Raw genomic sequence first — 16,141 nt, forward strand, 5'->3', positions numbered from 1 at the left:
AACATAACCACCATGAATAGTATCAAAACTAGCCTTTGATTTAACTGTTTCTTTGGATGCATTTCCTCTTTATATACTGTATATCCACTCCTAAAAGAATCCAACAGACATATTTATATAATTCCAGTCAAGTATATTTATGTCTTTCCAGTCTAGTTCAGTCAAATCCAGTTCAGCTGTCAAGTCTACTGGTCCAGTCCAGTCCTCCTCAGTTCAATTTCATTGAGTGGAGTCACTCCCAGGGCAACCAAGCCATTCACAATTTAGCTCACTTCAGCCCACTCCAGTCCAACCCAGCAGTCTGGCCCAGTTTACCAGAGAATTGTCTTGACATTACTTCTTAACCTGCGTAGCAAAACAAACCCTTGAAACCCAGCTGAGATCAGCGCGCTTCTCTGTCTCTTCCTTCCTGGATCCCTGGTTTGTGGTGATAAGGAGGTTAAAGGTCAGCGGGTGTTCGTGGTTGTCAAGGGACTATAGATCACAGTAAGTAGCCATAGCTCTTCCTTTTTCTGCTAAGGGTGCACAAACAAGTCCCTCAATCACCCTCAGTGTGAAACAACATTGATCCCTGAAACAGTTTATAGTTATATTAAGAAACAATCAGGTCAGATTGGTCAAGGTGATGAGCTGCGGATGGTGGGAATGCTCTGTTTAACCAATAGTAAATCACCATCTATGGTTTGGTATCCAATAAATCCTGCTTCATTGAAACATTGAGCAGACACCCAGGCCATGCTGGAAATCTATTGAATCCTTGACAAGTGAAGAGGAAATAGGATGCTATTGATCTCCAATGGAGGATTAGATTTCCTGTAGCAAAAGGATGCAGGTCTCATTCGACAACAGGAGGAGCATGTGACAGAGTGGCCTATATATAACCCACAGCAGGGAGTCAATAGCCAGCAGTACAAATGATACTGTGGCTAAAGGCAATCTATGCCACTAATTCCTCTCAGCAGTCACTGCGTTCATCACATGGATCTATCAACTGTAAGAAATTTTACGAAGCAGCTTTTTATAGGTTTCCAGAGCTGAAGTTAATGGGAGCTCCTGCATTTAGCCACTGTTCCTGTTTGCTGTTGTTATTCTGTTATTTTGTAGTCCTTTGTAGAATCGCTTTTTGTAGTTCTTGGTTGTATTCTCTATTTTGTTTTTTAATGTTGTAATTCTGCCACTGCTACTTCTGTCTATTCTACAATACAAGCAGTACTTACGTAACGTCTCTCTGTCCTGTTGCTCTTCCTCTCATTTTTATTCCAAATTGATATTCTGTGGATTGAGGTTGTTGTATGCTTTACAGATACAGGAGAGTATAATAGACTAAGCAGAGAAGGGATTTTCAGCACAATGTCACCTACTTCTAAGGCGCGTGGAGAATGGAAAACGTCTTAAAGAGGAACAACTCCAGCAACACTTATAGTATGCAGAACACATTTATTGTATTTTGTATGAATATCGTTTTGGATCAAGTTGTTCTGCATAATACAACTGTTGCTGGAGTTTTACCTCGGTTTTGACCAGTTTCTGATTGCAGTTTTGCAATATCATCTTCATAAGATAATAATATGTCAATGTTGTGTTTGCAGCTTGTTCTGTTGCCCTCAAGAGGCCAAAAAAGAATAAATCTATTTTTCCTGGTTTAAACAATTAACACAGTTTACTGGTGACCTCTACTCGAAACCGAGGACCAAAGCACACTTAAGAAGGCATGACATCGGTAAAGTGGGGTCAAACAAAAAGTTGGGAATAGTTTTGCAGCCAAGGTGCGGCCAAAAAATACCAGCAGCCAATCAGAAAACCCAGTCATGTGACTCCTGTGACATGCTGACATATGTTAAAAGAAGTTCTTCCCGTCTGAAACACAGAAACATGCCGAACCGGCCGCAGAAAAATATAATTATTGCGGGGAGTAGCAATTGACTGCTGCCTGGGGTGTTTTTGGCATTTGACTCCCCTGTGCTGAACATAAAAAACGTACTGAATAGAGTTAAAAGAGCCGGCTGATATATTTGAGTGTGCAATTCACACATTCTTTGTATATTCATGAAGCACAATCATATCAGTACTGATCTACCATCAAATCCACTGATATTTGTGAAATGTTCAGCTCAACTTTTGGATTGCAACACAAATTTGTCACTTATGTCTGCAATAAATCAATAGTTTGTTTTTTCATCATGTTGCTCACACCCAATGCAGAGTCCCACTTAAGGTATCCAGACCACTGACGTGTCAGTCACAAGCTTGCTTCTCTAACCATCAGGCCATTGTTGACGCCTCCATTGTGTCCGCTGCCCTTGAATGTCGATGCTAAAAAATGTCGCTGCGTTGCCTGTTGGGGGAGGAATGATAAAACACCAAGATAATGCCGCTCAGCAGATTTCCTTGTCTTGGTTTCTTGAATAACATCTATAATGTCGACCATCAATGAATTAATGATTAAGGGGCCATAAGTGAGACCTTTACTGCCCCGCAGCACAAAATGAACATAATACATCTTCAAGGATTTGATAGAGCAGTTGATCAATAACAGTGACTCCACAAAAGAATCCCCACCAACACACATGCACACAAACACACACACACACACACACACACACACACACACACACACACACACACACACACACACACTGACACACGCACTTTTCACCCGCTCAGTGATGCAGGACAGTGCTATGGGGGAACCATTATGTACTCAAGACAACAAAGCCAACAACACAGCAGTACTGTAATCCCAGTATAAGGCATCGTGATTACCTCATCACAAGACACTTTTGCAGACAATGTGACTTTAGTAGTTCAGTTGATTAGAGGCGACTTGGGTCAATATAGGTCATAGGTTACAGAATACAATTTTTTTGGGGCCTCTTGTGGGCAGCAGAAAAAAAAGCTGTAAACACAGCGGTGTCTCCTTTTAAGATGATGTGGCGAACTTGTTAGCTAACACTTGGTTATTCACACATCCAGCAGTTGAGGAGCAACATTAACCTTTTGAATCCTGTTTTTGGCCACCTGGTAAAATTAAAGTCCAATAGCCACTCTCTTTTAGCTCCGTTTTTGGTCTCTACCGACTCCTGAGGGAAATATCAGTCTCTTTAGCTGCTAAATGCTCAACTATGTTCATTAGCTAGTTGCTACTTTGGACAAGACACATGCACTCATGATGGATAAAAGCATCCACACCTAACATCTGCTGCTATGTGACACACAATGAAAGGTAAAGAATTAAAGAAGTCTTTTTGGTGACGACAATCTGAGGAAAGATCCTTTGCTCTTTTCTTCAATCATCATGTTCTCTCTCACACAGAAGGCTTCTTGGATGAAAAAAAATGACAATCCTCTTGTATGACTGTGTCTGTGTGTGTGTGTGTGTGTGTGTGTGTGTGTGTGTGTGTGTGTGTGTGTGTGTGTGTGTGTGTGGTCCCATGGGGTGTGCATTTGCGCTCAGACCTAACTGACCTCTCATGTTGTTTACACCCTAATTCATCCCAGAGGCATCTGGGCATCACTGCAGCCTCTGGTAGCTGTGAAGCTTGGAGTGCTGGGGTGTCTAGTAGGGTCTATTTGGGTGGTGCTTGTGTGTGTGTGTGTGTGTGTGTGTGTGTGTGTGTGTGTGTGTGTGTGGAGGGGTGGGGTTGTCATGGGAAAAAGAGGCCTATCAAGGTTTCCACACTCCACTAGCAGATCATCCATCTGGACGCAAGTGGGTTCATTGTTTTGACACTCACAGCGTGGTGCTGTCTGGAGAGGAGAAAACCCCTCTTCACCTCCTTAATTGTGCCGAACATGATGCAATAGGACGGATGTGTTATTGTGTAATCTATGTGTGTGTCTGTGTTGAAAAGCCTCAGTCTGAAGCGGGACACTCATTTGCAAGAACGGTGGCCCTGAAGGCTCAATGCACGGCAACTCAAGAAAACACATAGAAAAAAAAGAGCAAACGAGGAAAACATCTTTACCAAGTTGACAACTCACGCACAGAATACCAACACATTCAGAAGTGCAAGTCAAACAAAGCACAATGGATGTTAAACAAAAAATAGCAGTCTATATTGGGACACTAAATTGGTTGGATTAATGTCCCCTAGACACTTTTTTGTAACTCATTTCCGTTGTTACTTTGAGCATTTTTTCTGTACTTGACTGTGTTTTGGGCTGTTTGTGAGGTGCGTTTCTGTATTCGGTTGTGGTTTCTCACTTTGAAGCGTTGTTTTGATGAAGATGTTTGTTTGCGCTCGCTTCCTTGAGTTGCAGTGCACTCAGTTTTCAGGTCCTCATATATTCACAATTATTTAAAAATAACTTAAAATTGGTCATCAATCTCTGTTTTTGACCAAGGGCTGAATGGTGAAGGCATTTTGTTTTCCTGAAATGCTAGAATTGACAATATATTGTAACAAATAAAGGTCCAAACATAGTATTAATGAATACACATTATCTTCTATCTGTCTTTGCTGGTAAATAGGAAGAGGAACACATTATGAGAGATGAAGCTTTATTGATCCAAACTCAATTTACCAAGGGATCAATAGTTTCATATCTTCTTTTTTTTTGTCTTTCCATACACCCAAGTTGAAGTGGGAACAGCAAACCAATCAAATTACTTCAGAATTTCTGGACAGAATTTCATCCACAGCCCATGCCCTTTCTCCAGTCTATTTCCCTCCCTGGTTTCCACTTCATAGAAGGCGTACCCTCCCACCACTGCCACTAAATGTTGTACTTGAGGCTGGTTGGTAGTGTGAGTGGGAAGAACACACCAGCATGTAGGCTCTGAATTCACAGAAAAACTGAGGTTTATCACTCAGGGTCCTCTGTAGGCAATTAATGAGAAAAAAAACCCCTCAAGGTGAACAAAACACTGGCTGTGTTTAATTTTTGACAATCACAGACCAACCAGTTTGCTTTCTCCCATTACCTTATATATCCCATCAATGCTGCCTGTGGCCAATCATGGAGGATCTCTAATCAGTAGCAATTAAACCCAGGTGGCATCATCTCCCTCGTTTGGCACCAATTGGTAGTCAAATGCACGTTTACAGAAGATTTTAATAATTTGTTCCCTCTCAAGAGGCATAAATAGAAACATATTGTAAGAAAAGTTGAGAAACAAGTAGAAATTCCCTTATTTGGACCTGAATGATATTACAGCAGGAAAGTTTACCCACAGAGACTTTTTAAAGGTGAAGTGCACTTCTTGTTGGCCAGTAACAGACTTCCTATTTCCACAATATTGAGACACACAAGTCACAGGATTGCTCATACGCTTTTATTGTTCATATCAGAAACGTTGCCAAATAAAGTGCTGTATACTGATATCACATTCACTGACGCCAGCACAGGATTACAGTATTGTAAATATTATATATGGAAGCTACATGTAAAACAGTAATTATCCTAGATAAAGGCTTTCTCATGACATCCTGTCCTCTCTCTAAAACACTCACTGATGCGTCTCTTTTAGGGCCTTTAGGTCGTGTGTTTCCTTTCACTAAATTCAAGTACATTCAAGTAACTTTTTCTCCAACCATTCAACCGCTTCTCTAAATTGACAAAGAAATAATCTGGTGTATAGGCATTAGTGGTGGACGTTGAATTGTGTTGTTTTTCCAGGAAGAGATCAAGTGAAAATTGGCCAAAGTGAGAAAAGGCATCATTACTTTGATGACATTTCCAACCCTTTTCTTAAAAAAGTGACGTCATAAGAGGCGATGGACAGTCCACAGTGGACATCACCAATAATATCTGCAGCAGCTTAATATCATAAATGACATTTTTGGGAAACAAAACATGATTTAAGGTCACTGCAGGGTAAGGAAACATTTGGGGGTAAGCTAGTTCTACGTCAAAATGTAAATATTGAGTCAATCATACACATCTTAGGGGGAAGTTAGCACACACTATCATGTTACGGAGGTTTTGCATATTTTGTTTTGCATCTGAGGGTATAAATGCAGTCAAGGCACACTGGCTGCTCACATGCGCACAAAGTTTTGGATACTCTACCGGACAGTCCATGCTCGCCGTGCTGCACAGACGCCACGCTGTGTCAAGATACGGACATGAGACAGACATCCCTGTTGTGGGAAGAGTGCAGCTGATTTCAAATTTCAACAGAGAGGTGGACTCTTTGGCAGTAAAGTGAGCATCTGTGGACACATCATAGGGACGCCAAACAAAAAGCCACACCTACTCATGCAAAAACATTGAACAACATATGGTTGGTTGTTCAACGGTGGTTCCAGACCTTTTTTTAAACCTTTGAAGGGGAACTTAACTGATTTTACACATCAAAGTCTGTTTACAGGTCTTGGGGACTACTTTGTATTTTTAAAAAGCAGTTTAAAGGCATTTGTGGCTCTGGACGGAGTTATGTAAAATCTGATTAATTTCCTCATGTGATGTCACTTGAGTCTATTGGACTATAAGTTTGAAAATGAAATTTAAAAAAAAATCATGGGGTGTGGAGTTAGAAAGAAGTTAAATGACTGTTGGGTTTAATGACCCACTCCTCATCTCTGCTGTAGGCTAGCGGCTCGAGGATTTTTATATATTATTATTTTTTAAACTAGACAGCATTTTACAAGAAAGAATCAACGATGAGTAAAATAAAATCCTGAAAATAAAAATATTTCTTTGCAGCAGAATTTAGATTTTTTTTTTATTCCTACACCAGTAATCATCTTGCAAACCACTGTGGAAGTCCCAACATTCATTGGAAAACAACTGCTCGAGAGAATACTGAAGGATACATGAGTTTACACTGTAAACAAAATGACATACATCATTTACAGTCTGCCAATAAGAAAATATATCTCATATTGAATGGTGCACTTCTGGTAATGTGAGCTTCCTGAATGAACATACAGCTTCTTGGAGAAACCCTGTCTGTGTCATTGTGCTCACTCTGCACTTCACAGCACGCCTGCTCAAGTGCTTCCACATTTCCTGTGCCTCTGTCACGATCTTCGTCACATGTTCACTTGCATTTAATCAATCACTCCCATAAATGTGTCATGACTTCCTGATTGAACTATTCACGCATACAATATAATCGTTCTCATATTTCAACATTCTGAATGGAGATTTAAAATAAGGCACCAGTAACTGTGTTTTTTTCCTGCTCATTTAAAACCAAAGCACTGTATTTCAGCATAGGTCTTTCTTTATGAAGCCGTTCTACTTTGCTGAATTCATGATCGTGGCATAAAGGAAAATGAGTGTGCATGGATTATGTTTAACTTAAAAGATGTTTTGAATTGTGATGAACAAACATGAAAAATGAGCTTCCATTTCTTAAAATACAGCTTTATTTGTGAATTTACACTGATTAGCAATACATCTAAAAGCAACTCCATTAGATAACCATTTATATAGGATTTTCACAGGTCACAAAGTAGCTTGGCTCATTCTGGCATGCCAAAACAATTTTTTTTTTTTTTTTTTAAAACAGAAAAAAAAGGTGGATAGAGAGCATTAGTAAAGAAAGGTGCAAACTGTGGGAAACAAAAGTGGAGTAAATAACAAGGATCCAATGCACATTCAGTTCACCGGGGAGCAATTTGCTCATAAAATGGTTAATAAAAAATAAAATAAAAAAAGAAGCCTATCGTTCTCCGCAAACTAAGAGAAAAGAAAGAAAGCGTACTGCGATAAACATGGAGGATGAAAATAAAAGAAGAACTTTCCGGGAGGAGATATGGTATGAAAGAAGAAGACGGTCTGAGTGATGAAAGCATGGTGTGTTAGTGTCAGGTTGTCCTTACCCACTGTCCCTCTCTACTAATACACACACACACACACATATATATATATATTTATATGCACTTCCATTTCCAAACTCACACCTCCCTTCTCCATCTTCCGGTTGTGTGAACTTAGCTCTTTTGCCCAGAGCCAAAAGCTATCGTTTAACACAGCTAAAGATGTGTCTCTAAACCCTCCCCTCCCTCCCCCCAAGTCCAATACTTCACATTGCTAGCTGGGATATTGGTAAATCTGGTTAAACTGGCAGAGGGAGGGGGAGATTATGTGGCAACCCATCACTTTGGCTTTGCTGAGTTCAACCGTGGGTCATCTGACCGTTACAAGCACGATCGTGTTTACTGGTTTAATTACACGAGGGGGGGGCTTTAGAAGCTGAAATGACGACTGGGCTCTCAGAAATGTCCATACGGCCTCCTTGTAATGTTCCAGTTCTAGGAGGAAATAAAATGTCAAAATAAAGCAAAGGAAGCGTAGCGTCTGAAAAGGAAATACATTTTCTCAAGAGCCTGAGGGGTGTCGGTGCAGTCACTGGGAGGTTTAACAGAGGTCTTGTTAGGGTTCTTGACGCCCGAGCAGGCAGACGACAATCGCAACCCTTGTCTCATCATTAAAAAACAATGGAGGAAGAAAAAATTATTGAATATGGCTTAAAAAACAAACGCGCAAACACGCCAAACAAAAAAAAAAGGTGTCACCGCTCCTCACTCCACCACCCGTGACTCTCATTTTTAGCTGGCGACTGCAGATTTTGGACGTAGCATTTCGACACTACACTTCCTGTTTTGTTTTGTTTTGCTGAGAAGTAGAGATGATTTTTTTTTATTTTTTATATGCGACACCAACGAAAGACTATTCTTTCCTGCTTCGTTCGACTCACTTTCGGGGTCCTGACCTTTCTCTGACACAATGCCTTGCTTGCTACTTGCACAACTTTTTTTATCAAATTACTTCACAATCTCCTTCACTGGTGAAACCACCTGCAACTGAAACGGGTTATAAACCACAAGAAAAAGTGCAGCACAATAAAATAAAAAATATATATAGTTAAAAATCTATAGCCAACGTATCCAGTTGTCATATATCTGTGTTATATAGTAAATTTGTGTACTCTGAAGATTAGAATATCATTTCAGCAATCAGGCATCCCCAAAGAACATAGTCAGCCATATAAACTCAGCTCTTGCAAAAAAGAGAAAACGTGCGTAACAGTTGTAATTCTCTGTAAAAGCTTACAAATGAGTACAAAACAGAGTCGACTAATACCAAATTTTGTGTTGAATAAAAAAAAGATCATGTTTCATGAGATGACAAACTAGACACAAAGCGGTGACGCTCTACTGAAATGAGATTGTTTCTTGTTTTTTAGTTTGGCAAAGACAACATTGAGATGAAGAGGAGAAGACGTGAAAATGCTACATAAATATTCTGAGTGAGTCAGCGGCTCTTTGCGATTACGTCAACCTAGCTGTGATAAACTGCCGGCCTTCATCCTCACTTTGTTGTCCAGTTCAGATTTTAACTCATCTTGTAGTTCAACCACAATCAGCTGAAGAGAAGCTTTGTATCACACAGTAAATAAATCAACACAAACCCTTTTGGCTGTTCATTCTGAGACCAGTTTTCCAGTGTGACTTCAAATTTCATGTGGCCTCTCAGTTCACTATGGAGAGTCAGGTGGCCAGGATGTAAAAAAACTAAACCATAAAAAAGACAGGAGGGAGTCCTAAAAATAAAAAAAAAGGTTTAGTTTCAACTTGTGCAATTTAATAAAAACTCATGTTGCAACGCAATCATTGAATAAAATTGGATTTTAAAGCAAGAAATATGCAAGGTGTTTTCCAGTTCTATTATCAGCCTGGGAAAACACACAGGAGGAGCCAGTTATTCAGGATCTAAATGGCCTCACATGACACCAAGGAGCCGTGTTAGAGTACTGCATAGGTGATCACATGTGTAGACACCCGACACCCAACTATGTCACCCCAAATCTGCTGCATCTCTAATTTATGCACACACATCCCAATATTTTTCACAAACATTATTGTCTTCTATCAGGAGAGACCTTTCTTTTTCTTTTGTTGAAAACCAATTCTTTTTTTTTCTATATAATCTGTTATTCTGCCTTTTGCACATAAAACCTTTTTGTTAAAAAATAAAATAAGGACATTGAAAACGGAGACAAAATAAAAACACAGACATTAAACAGACAAGGTGGCTGCCGCCCTTCTTTCTTCCTCCTCGCAGACGACCTTCCCGTCAGCTCTCAGGCCTCCATCTTCTCCTTCTTTTTGTTCTTCTTCAGGAAGGACGGGGTGCGGAACTTCTTCTTCTTCTTGGTGTTGGGCGACTTGGAGGGCGAGCTCTCGGGGGACAGCGCCTCCTCGATCTTCTCGCCGGAGCGCACCGTGATCTCCACGCTCTCCACGCTGGTGGTCAGCTGGCTGACGCGCTTGCACAGCTCCTCGTCCACGGCGCCGTGGTTGTCTTTGCCGTTCATCAGGCCCGTGTGGTTGTCTGAGGGAGAGAGAAGTGAGACAGAGGTTGGCCGAGGAAAGGGATCAAGAAACAAAGGAAGGACACATCACTCAGCTATGATAGACACACCCTATGAACAGACAGCACCCATAACTAGATAATAAGTAAGGATATGGACGATTCTTCAAAGTCAAATGGTACTAATAAGTAAGAGGAGATCATGTGGGAAATAGTGAGACGCAACAGTTCGCACCTCAGAGCTGAAATCAAACTGACTGATAAAATCAGTTGACTGAATAAATCAATAATTTAAAATCAAATATTTGTGGTAAATAACATGTTGGGAAACACTGATTTCCCTTAACGTTCGATGTAAGTCAAAAAATAACAAGCACACGCAATTAAAATGAAGTAAAATCACAAAGACCCTAAAGGCTACGTGGCTTTTCCTCCATATGTTGCCATCTCATATAATTAACATTATTTTGATATTATTTTTAATGATGTATTCCATGAATACACTTAAAGGTGTGTAAAGACTGGAAATGAAATGCTTTTAACAGAATTTCTCTCATAGTAGTAATGTCATACATATAATTATCTGATAAATTATCTTTCTGCTCATCACTTTTAATTAGTGTACACTTAAATATACATAGAATATAGGAGGCTCATGTCCATCATACAAGGAGGGACCTCGCCAAAATAAGTTGTGTTGTAAAATGTAACACAATCCATGTATTTGGACAAAATGAAGGAAACAGCTTGTAAAATGATACGGTGTTTAAAGAAAACAGCACAAGCCACTGCTTAAAAAGAATTAAAGATGAATAACATCCTCTCTTTTTTACCGTCTCAACTCAAATGGAACATTATAAACTTCACCAAAGTTCTACTTTACTTTACTTTAATACTGGACTGGACTGCATTACATTTCATTGTTATTCTTAAATGCCTCGCTGTGCTCATGTAGTTAAAGTGAGGCTTTGCGTATCTTGAGTACCAAACATACTCAAACTATTTGAACTGTGTGTTGAAAGTCCGCTTCACACAAAGAGACATGGTGTCCCAGTGGTCTACATATTTCAGAATATCCCAGTGACCTGATAGCCCAGAGAGTCTGTCCTCCTGTCACCTTCAAATAAATGGGGCTTTAAACAATGGCTTACAGCTACTGCCTGAATGACTGATCACTGTACAGGGCTGTCAGTGTCACATCTCTTTCTCTGCGTTTGCAAATGAAGGTTAGTAAATGCAGAGCAGCGGCATCATGTTGCTTTGCTAAAACACGAAAACAGAGATGACTTCTCGTGTTGTTTTTACACAAAAAAGAACACAGGGGCGAAATTAAAAAAGCAGCTCACGCAACAATTAACCTGGTTTCAGCACAACTGTGGGCTGACCTCATAGCGGTGGTGTCAGAAAAAGATGTTTCCCCAGAGCCAATTTGCTGTCGTGGGTTAATTGTTACTCATTGTGTGGTTTGGCGTGTTTGTGCTGGAGGGAAGCTGACGGGAAGTCAATCCCACAGCGTCATTATTTACAACCGCTGTGATCTTTGTCTCTCGTGGAGGCAGAACAGACTGGATTCAGGTGTCGGAAACAAAAATCTCTTAGTTAATGGATACGAGACTGTAGATCCTAGAGGCAACTATTCAATACCCAGAAATCGTGTGATGTTGACATCATGTTCACTTTACTAAGCCTGCAGGTCTACGATGTTTCACACCGGAGGCAAGAGATCTCGTCCTGATCTGTTCTAGCTTCTGGGGCGTTTAAGGACGCTGCAACAATCAAGGTTAAGAGAGAGCGAGCAAAAACTTTGTGATCTACGCTCTTTAAAATGTAATAGTTTGACATTTTGGGGGGAAAAAAAACATCTATATGGTTTCTTGCCCAGAGTTAGATGGGGAGATCAACACCACTCATGTCTAAGCTTTACGGAGGAAGCTACAGCAAGTGAGCTTTAGCTTAGCTTAGCATAAGAAACAGAAAACTGTTCTTCATCATGAAAAACTTACAATATGTAACTTTCTGTAAAACCAAAAAAATGTCTGTTGGCTATTTACATTTGTTTTGAACAAGTACATTTTCTTTAATAATTAAGCCGTACGTCATAGTAGGCATATTTTTGCCTTCAGTCTTAATGCTAAGCTAAGTTCCGTACTGTAAGTACAGAAATGAAAATGGTATCCATCTAACTCCGCAAGAAAGCCTATAAACATATTTCCCAAAATGTCAAACTACTCCTTTAAATTCAAACCCAGAAGACTATTATTAATAAGCATATATACACATTCTGAAAAGAATAATGTAAAGTAGTTTTTTTTGCAGTAAAAAGCTTTAAAAAGCAAGGCAACACAATTGCTGCTGTGATAGATTACCGTACTCAAAGAAGTCCTTACAACTTGATTCTCATATTGTACTGAAATGAACGGAAACCAGTGGCTCTGAATCTGTTTTGTACCCTTAAATGTAGAAAATATAAATGTATGCTTTAAAAACCTGTCAGCAGTAATGGTAAATAAGTAAGAAAGTGCTTTAAAGGTTTGCGTCATCACTTCTCGTGAGTATTGATGAGTTTTTGTAACCAATGGAAATAAATTCATTTTTATAAAAAGATAAGGAGGGGATGGGACATTATTGGAGTTTCATTATTGCAGACGGACAAGTTTTAACATGAAAAATCATTAGTGCCGTACAAACTTCAGTAGTTTAGTCATTGCATACACAATTAACAATTAATTTGCACTCTCATGCACACACACTCAAACACATAGAGCAGGAAGTTAAGATCATTCTAACATAGAGTGTCTCTCTCTCTCTCTCTCTCTCTGGGTGAGTGATACCTTCTTTAGCTGGAGTGCTTTGCGGGGACTGCGTGAGAGACAGAGACTGAGAGAGAGTGGAGCCGTCGTCGGAGGTTAGATCGTGCTCTCCATCTGTAGGGAGGGTGGTGGGGTGGGGTGGGGGGGGGGTGAGGGTGGTTGGCGAGGGAGGGATGAGAGGATTGCAGGGCGGTGTAGAGGATTGAAGTAGTGGGACGACAGCAGGGGTGAGTGGGATGAGAGGTTGACGGGGGGGGGGGGGGGGGGGGGATTTGGGATGAAGGGTCAGGGGGGAGGGTGAGGGAGGGGGGTGGGTTGGAGAGATTAGTGGTTAACACACATGTTAGAATCAGGCCATGCACAGCTGCTTTTACACAAAATTCCCCAAAATCCTTGTCGACCGTTCGTTATGCGCTTCTGCTGGTGGCGGAGTGTGCACTGTGACGGTTCGTTCCTTTGGTGCCTGAATGTCCCACTGATGAGCAGAGATTTTGGAGCTGCAGGTTGGACACATTCAATTGTATCCAGATATCGTACCAAATTATGTTGTCCAAACTTTAGGCTAAAAATGTATGGAAGGAGCAATAACAACTTTTAACGTAACTCTAAAAAATGCTTTCTATCCCAACCTATCAGCATCTTTTTCTTAATCTCCAAAAGCCCTTTTTGTTCCATCATCTAAATGCAAGAAAACTAAATTATCACTAGTTTTTCTAATCTCTTAAATGAAAAAACAACTGCTTTTAAAACAACTTTTGTACGTTCAGTGAATGTTACAGTCGAGCCCCGCATTAGCAACTTTATTAGTGTTGAGCACTGATGAGTGTGATAGAATGACATTCCCATATCACTTTTAACACGTTCATTGGCACATTCAGGGTCACACATTCGGATGGCTGAGGCGTCTCAGTCGTTCACAACAGCATATAGAACGTGCTTTCATAACAGCCTGGTCTGTGCAGTGAGAGAGCAAATATGTTCTCTGTCAGATGTTACATGCACAAAGTTGAGATTTTTAAACCCAGTTAGAGGTCAGGGCATTTTTTTAAATATAGAATGAGCTGCCCGAGTCTCATGACGTTGAACATTACCAAGTCCAATGAAAGTGTCCCGTACGCACTGCTGACAGTCGTTCCTTTTCAACCTGCAATATGTACATTTTATTCTCTACAACACAGTCAGCTTTGACATTAGATCACACTTTACTCCACAAAGTTAATACAGAGTGGACTGGACACTACTAATCACATGGTAAACCTATGTGAGTGTGTGAGTGTGTGTGTGTGTGTGTGTGTGTGTGTGTGTGTGTGTGTGTTGCCCAGGCATATATCAGGCCATGACAGACGGTCTCCAGCTTGCATCCAGATTGGCCATCGGGGGATTCGCGGGCCTGTGGGGGCAACAGTGTCATAGCAACGGGCTCCGCTCATGTGGTGGGTGTGAAGACCTGCTGTCTGTTCGGTCTGCCATCTTTTAGTCATACCGGCCTCTCATGCAGTACATGTGCACATACACACATGAGCACTTGCACCGTGCTTCGTAAGGACGATGGATTTGGGTGAACGTGCATGAGCACATGTGCATGCTGAGGTACACGCACACACACACACACACACACACACACACACACACACACACACACACACACACACACACACACACACACACACACACACACACACACACGTATACAAGCACACACTCATTAATCTGTTCCAACGTGGCAGGATTCTGTGCAGAATGGGGACTAGTGGTCAACCCCCCTTCACTATCTGTTCACTATTGATTCCCCCCCGCCTGTCTGAAAGGCAGTGGGACAGAGGGCTAATATGATTAGCATTGACAACACTGTGTGTGTGTGTGTGTGTGTGTGTGTGTGTGTGTGTGTGTGTGTGTGTGTGTGTGTATGCGCACACACAAGTTTAACACAGAAAAAGGTATATAGGTGTGTCAGTTAGAATATGGGAGTGTCCACTGAGATCGGCGCCATGGCGACAGCGCTACAGACCTTGAGATTATACGGATGTTGATTAACAACAAAACTGCTAAGAGAGCACAGAACAAACTCTACGTGCACAGTTATCAATCTGCAAGTTAAGATTTTAAGGAGGAGGAGGAGGAGGGCTGGATTTGCCAGTTTTAAGAAATCCCGATTTGGTTGGAGCTCAGTTTGAAATCTGCTCCTGCTGTTTTAGCCGATTTTGGAGCACTTGAAAATGTCAGATGGTGCTTGTTAACAACTTTAACAGGCTTCAGCAGGACGTGTTCACATCTGGCTGTTGGGGTCTTGTCTTTTCTACAGTTTTAAGTCTTTTACAAAAAAGGAAGAAGCTCATGGAAGGACGCAGCACTAGTTAGAGAGCGGAACGTGCTAGCTTTAGTCTTCACTCTCAGTTCAATCCAATAGATTTTTACAAGAACAGTATGTTTTTAAGGTCGATACCACCACCATATCTGGGAACAACAGAAATAAGATAATGGATGTGTTAACACAAATGTTTTTTGCATAGATAGCTCGGATTTTGTTATTTAAGAGTTGCAAAAAAGATTATGCATGTCAGGATAAAATACATGATACTTTAAAATATGGCAAAGTGGCACCATTATCTTAGCATGATATATAGAATCTAAGAGAAATTAAGGTTCCAGTTATCTATAAAACACATATTGCTGCCAAAATGTAAACCGATATCTGTGATTGAACAATACTGGCTGATAATATCTCCCCCGCTGACACATCAGCAGGCTCTAATACAAACTGACGTAAATGAGAGCACACATCTAGTGAAGACCGCATAGACCTGCAGCACGCTCACATCTAGTGTCAAATCTGGCTCGAACTAATCTCTTCCTGAGAGCTTTCAAATTGTGGCTTTACAGATTGATTATTGATCGATTGTCTTGAAACTGCTCAATAATCTGTTGTTAAATGAACCTTCATAGATTTTCAGGACTGTTTGCTGCTCACACACAAAGAACATTGAGTACAAGTCACTATTTGTGTCTGTGTGTGTGTGTGTGTGTGTGTGTGTGTGTGTGTGTGTGTCAATGTGCCAATGTGTGCC

General features: G+C 40.7%; 1 protein-coding gene across 4 annotated transcripts in view; it reads right to left on the bottom strand.

Annotated features, from left to right (window-relative positions):
* Positions 1-7,310: 7,310 nt before the first annotated feature.
* add3a (adducin 3 (gamma) a) overlaps positions 7,311-16,141 on the bottom strand; it is a 95,911-nt gene continuing 87,080 nt past the window's right edge. For 3 of the 4 annotated variants that reach the window (XM_054603908.1, XM_054603910.1, XM_054603909.1), the window contains 2 exons: positions 13,098-13,190; positions 7,311-10,287 (listed from right to left, as the gene is read on the bottom strand). In XM_054603908.1, the coding sequence (XP_054459883.1) occupies positions 10,037-10,287; positions 13,098-13,190 (344 nt within the window). In that variant the 3' untranslated portion in view covers positions 7,311-10,036. The remainder of the gene's footprint in view (positions 10,288-13,097; positions 13,191-16,141) is intronic. The other variant, XM_054603911.1, reaches the window with a different exon arrangement.

This window comes from Anoplopoma fimbria, chromosome 9 (genome assembly GCF_027596085.1).
Source record: "Anoplopoma fimbria isolate UVic2021 breed Golden Eagle Sablefish chromosome 9, Afim_UVic_2022, whole genome shotgun sequence".
Taxonomy (NCBI): domain Eukaryota; kingdom Metazoa; phylum Chordata; class Actinopteri; order Perciformes; family Anoplopomatidae; genus Anoplopoma; species Anoplopoma fimbria.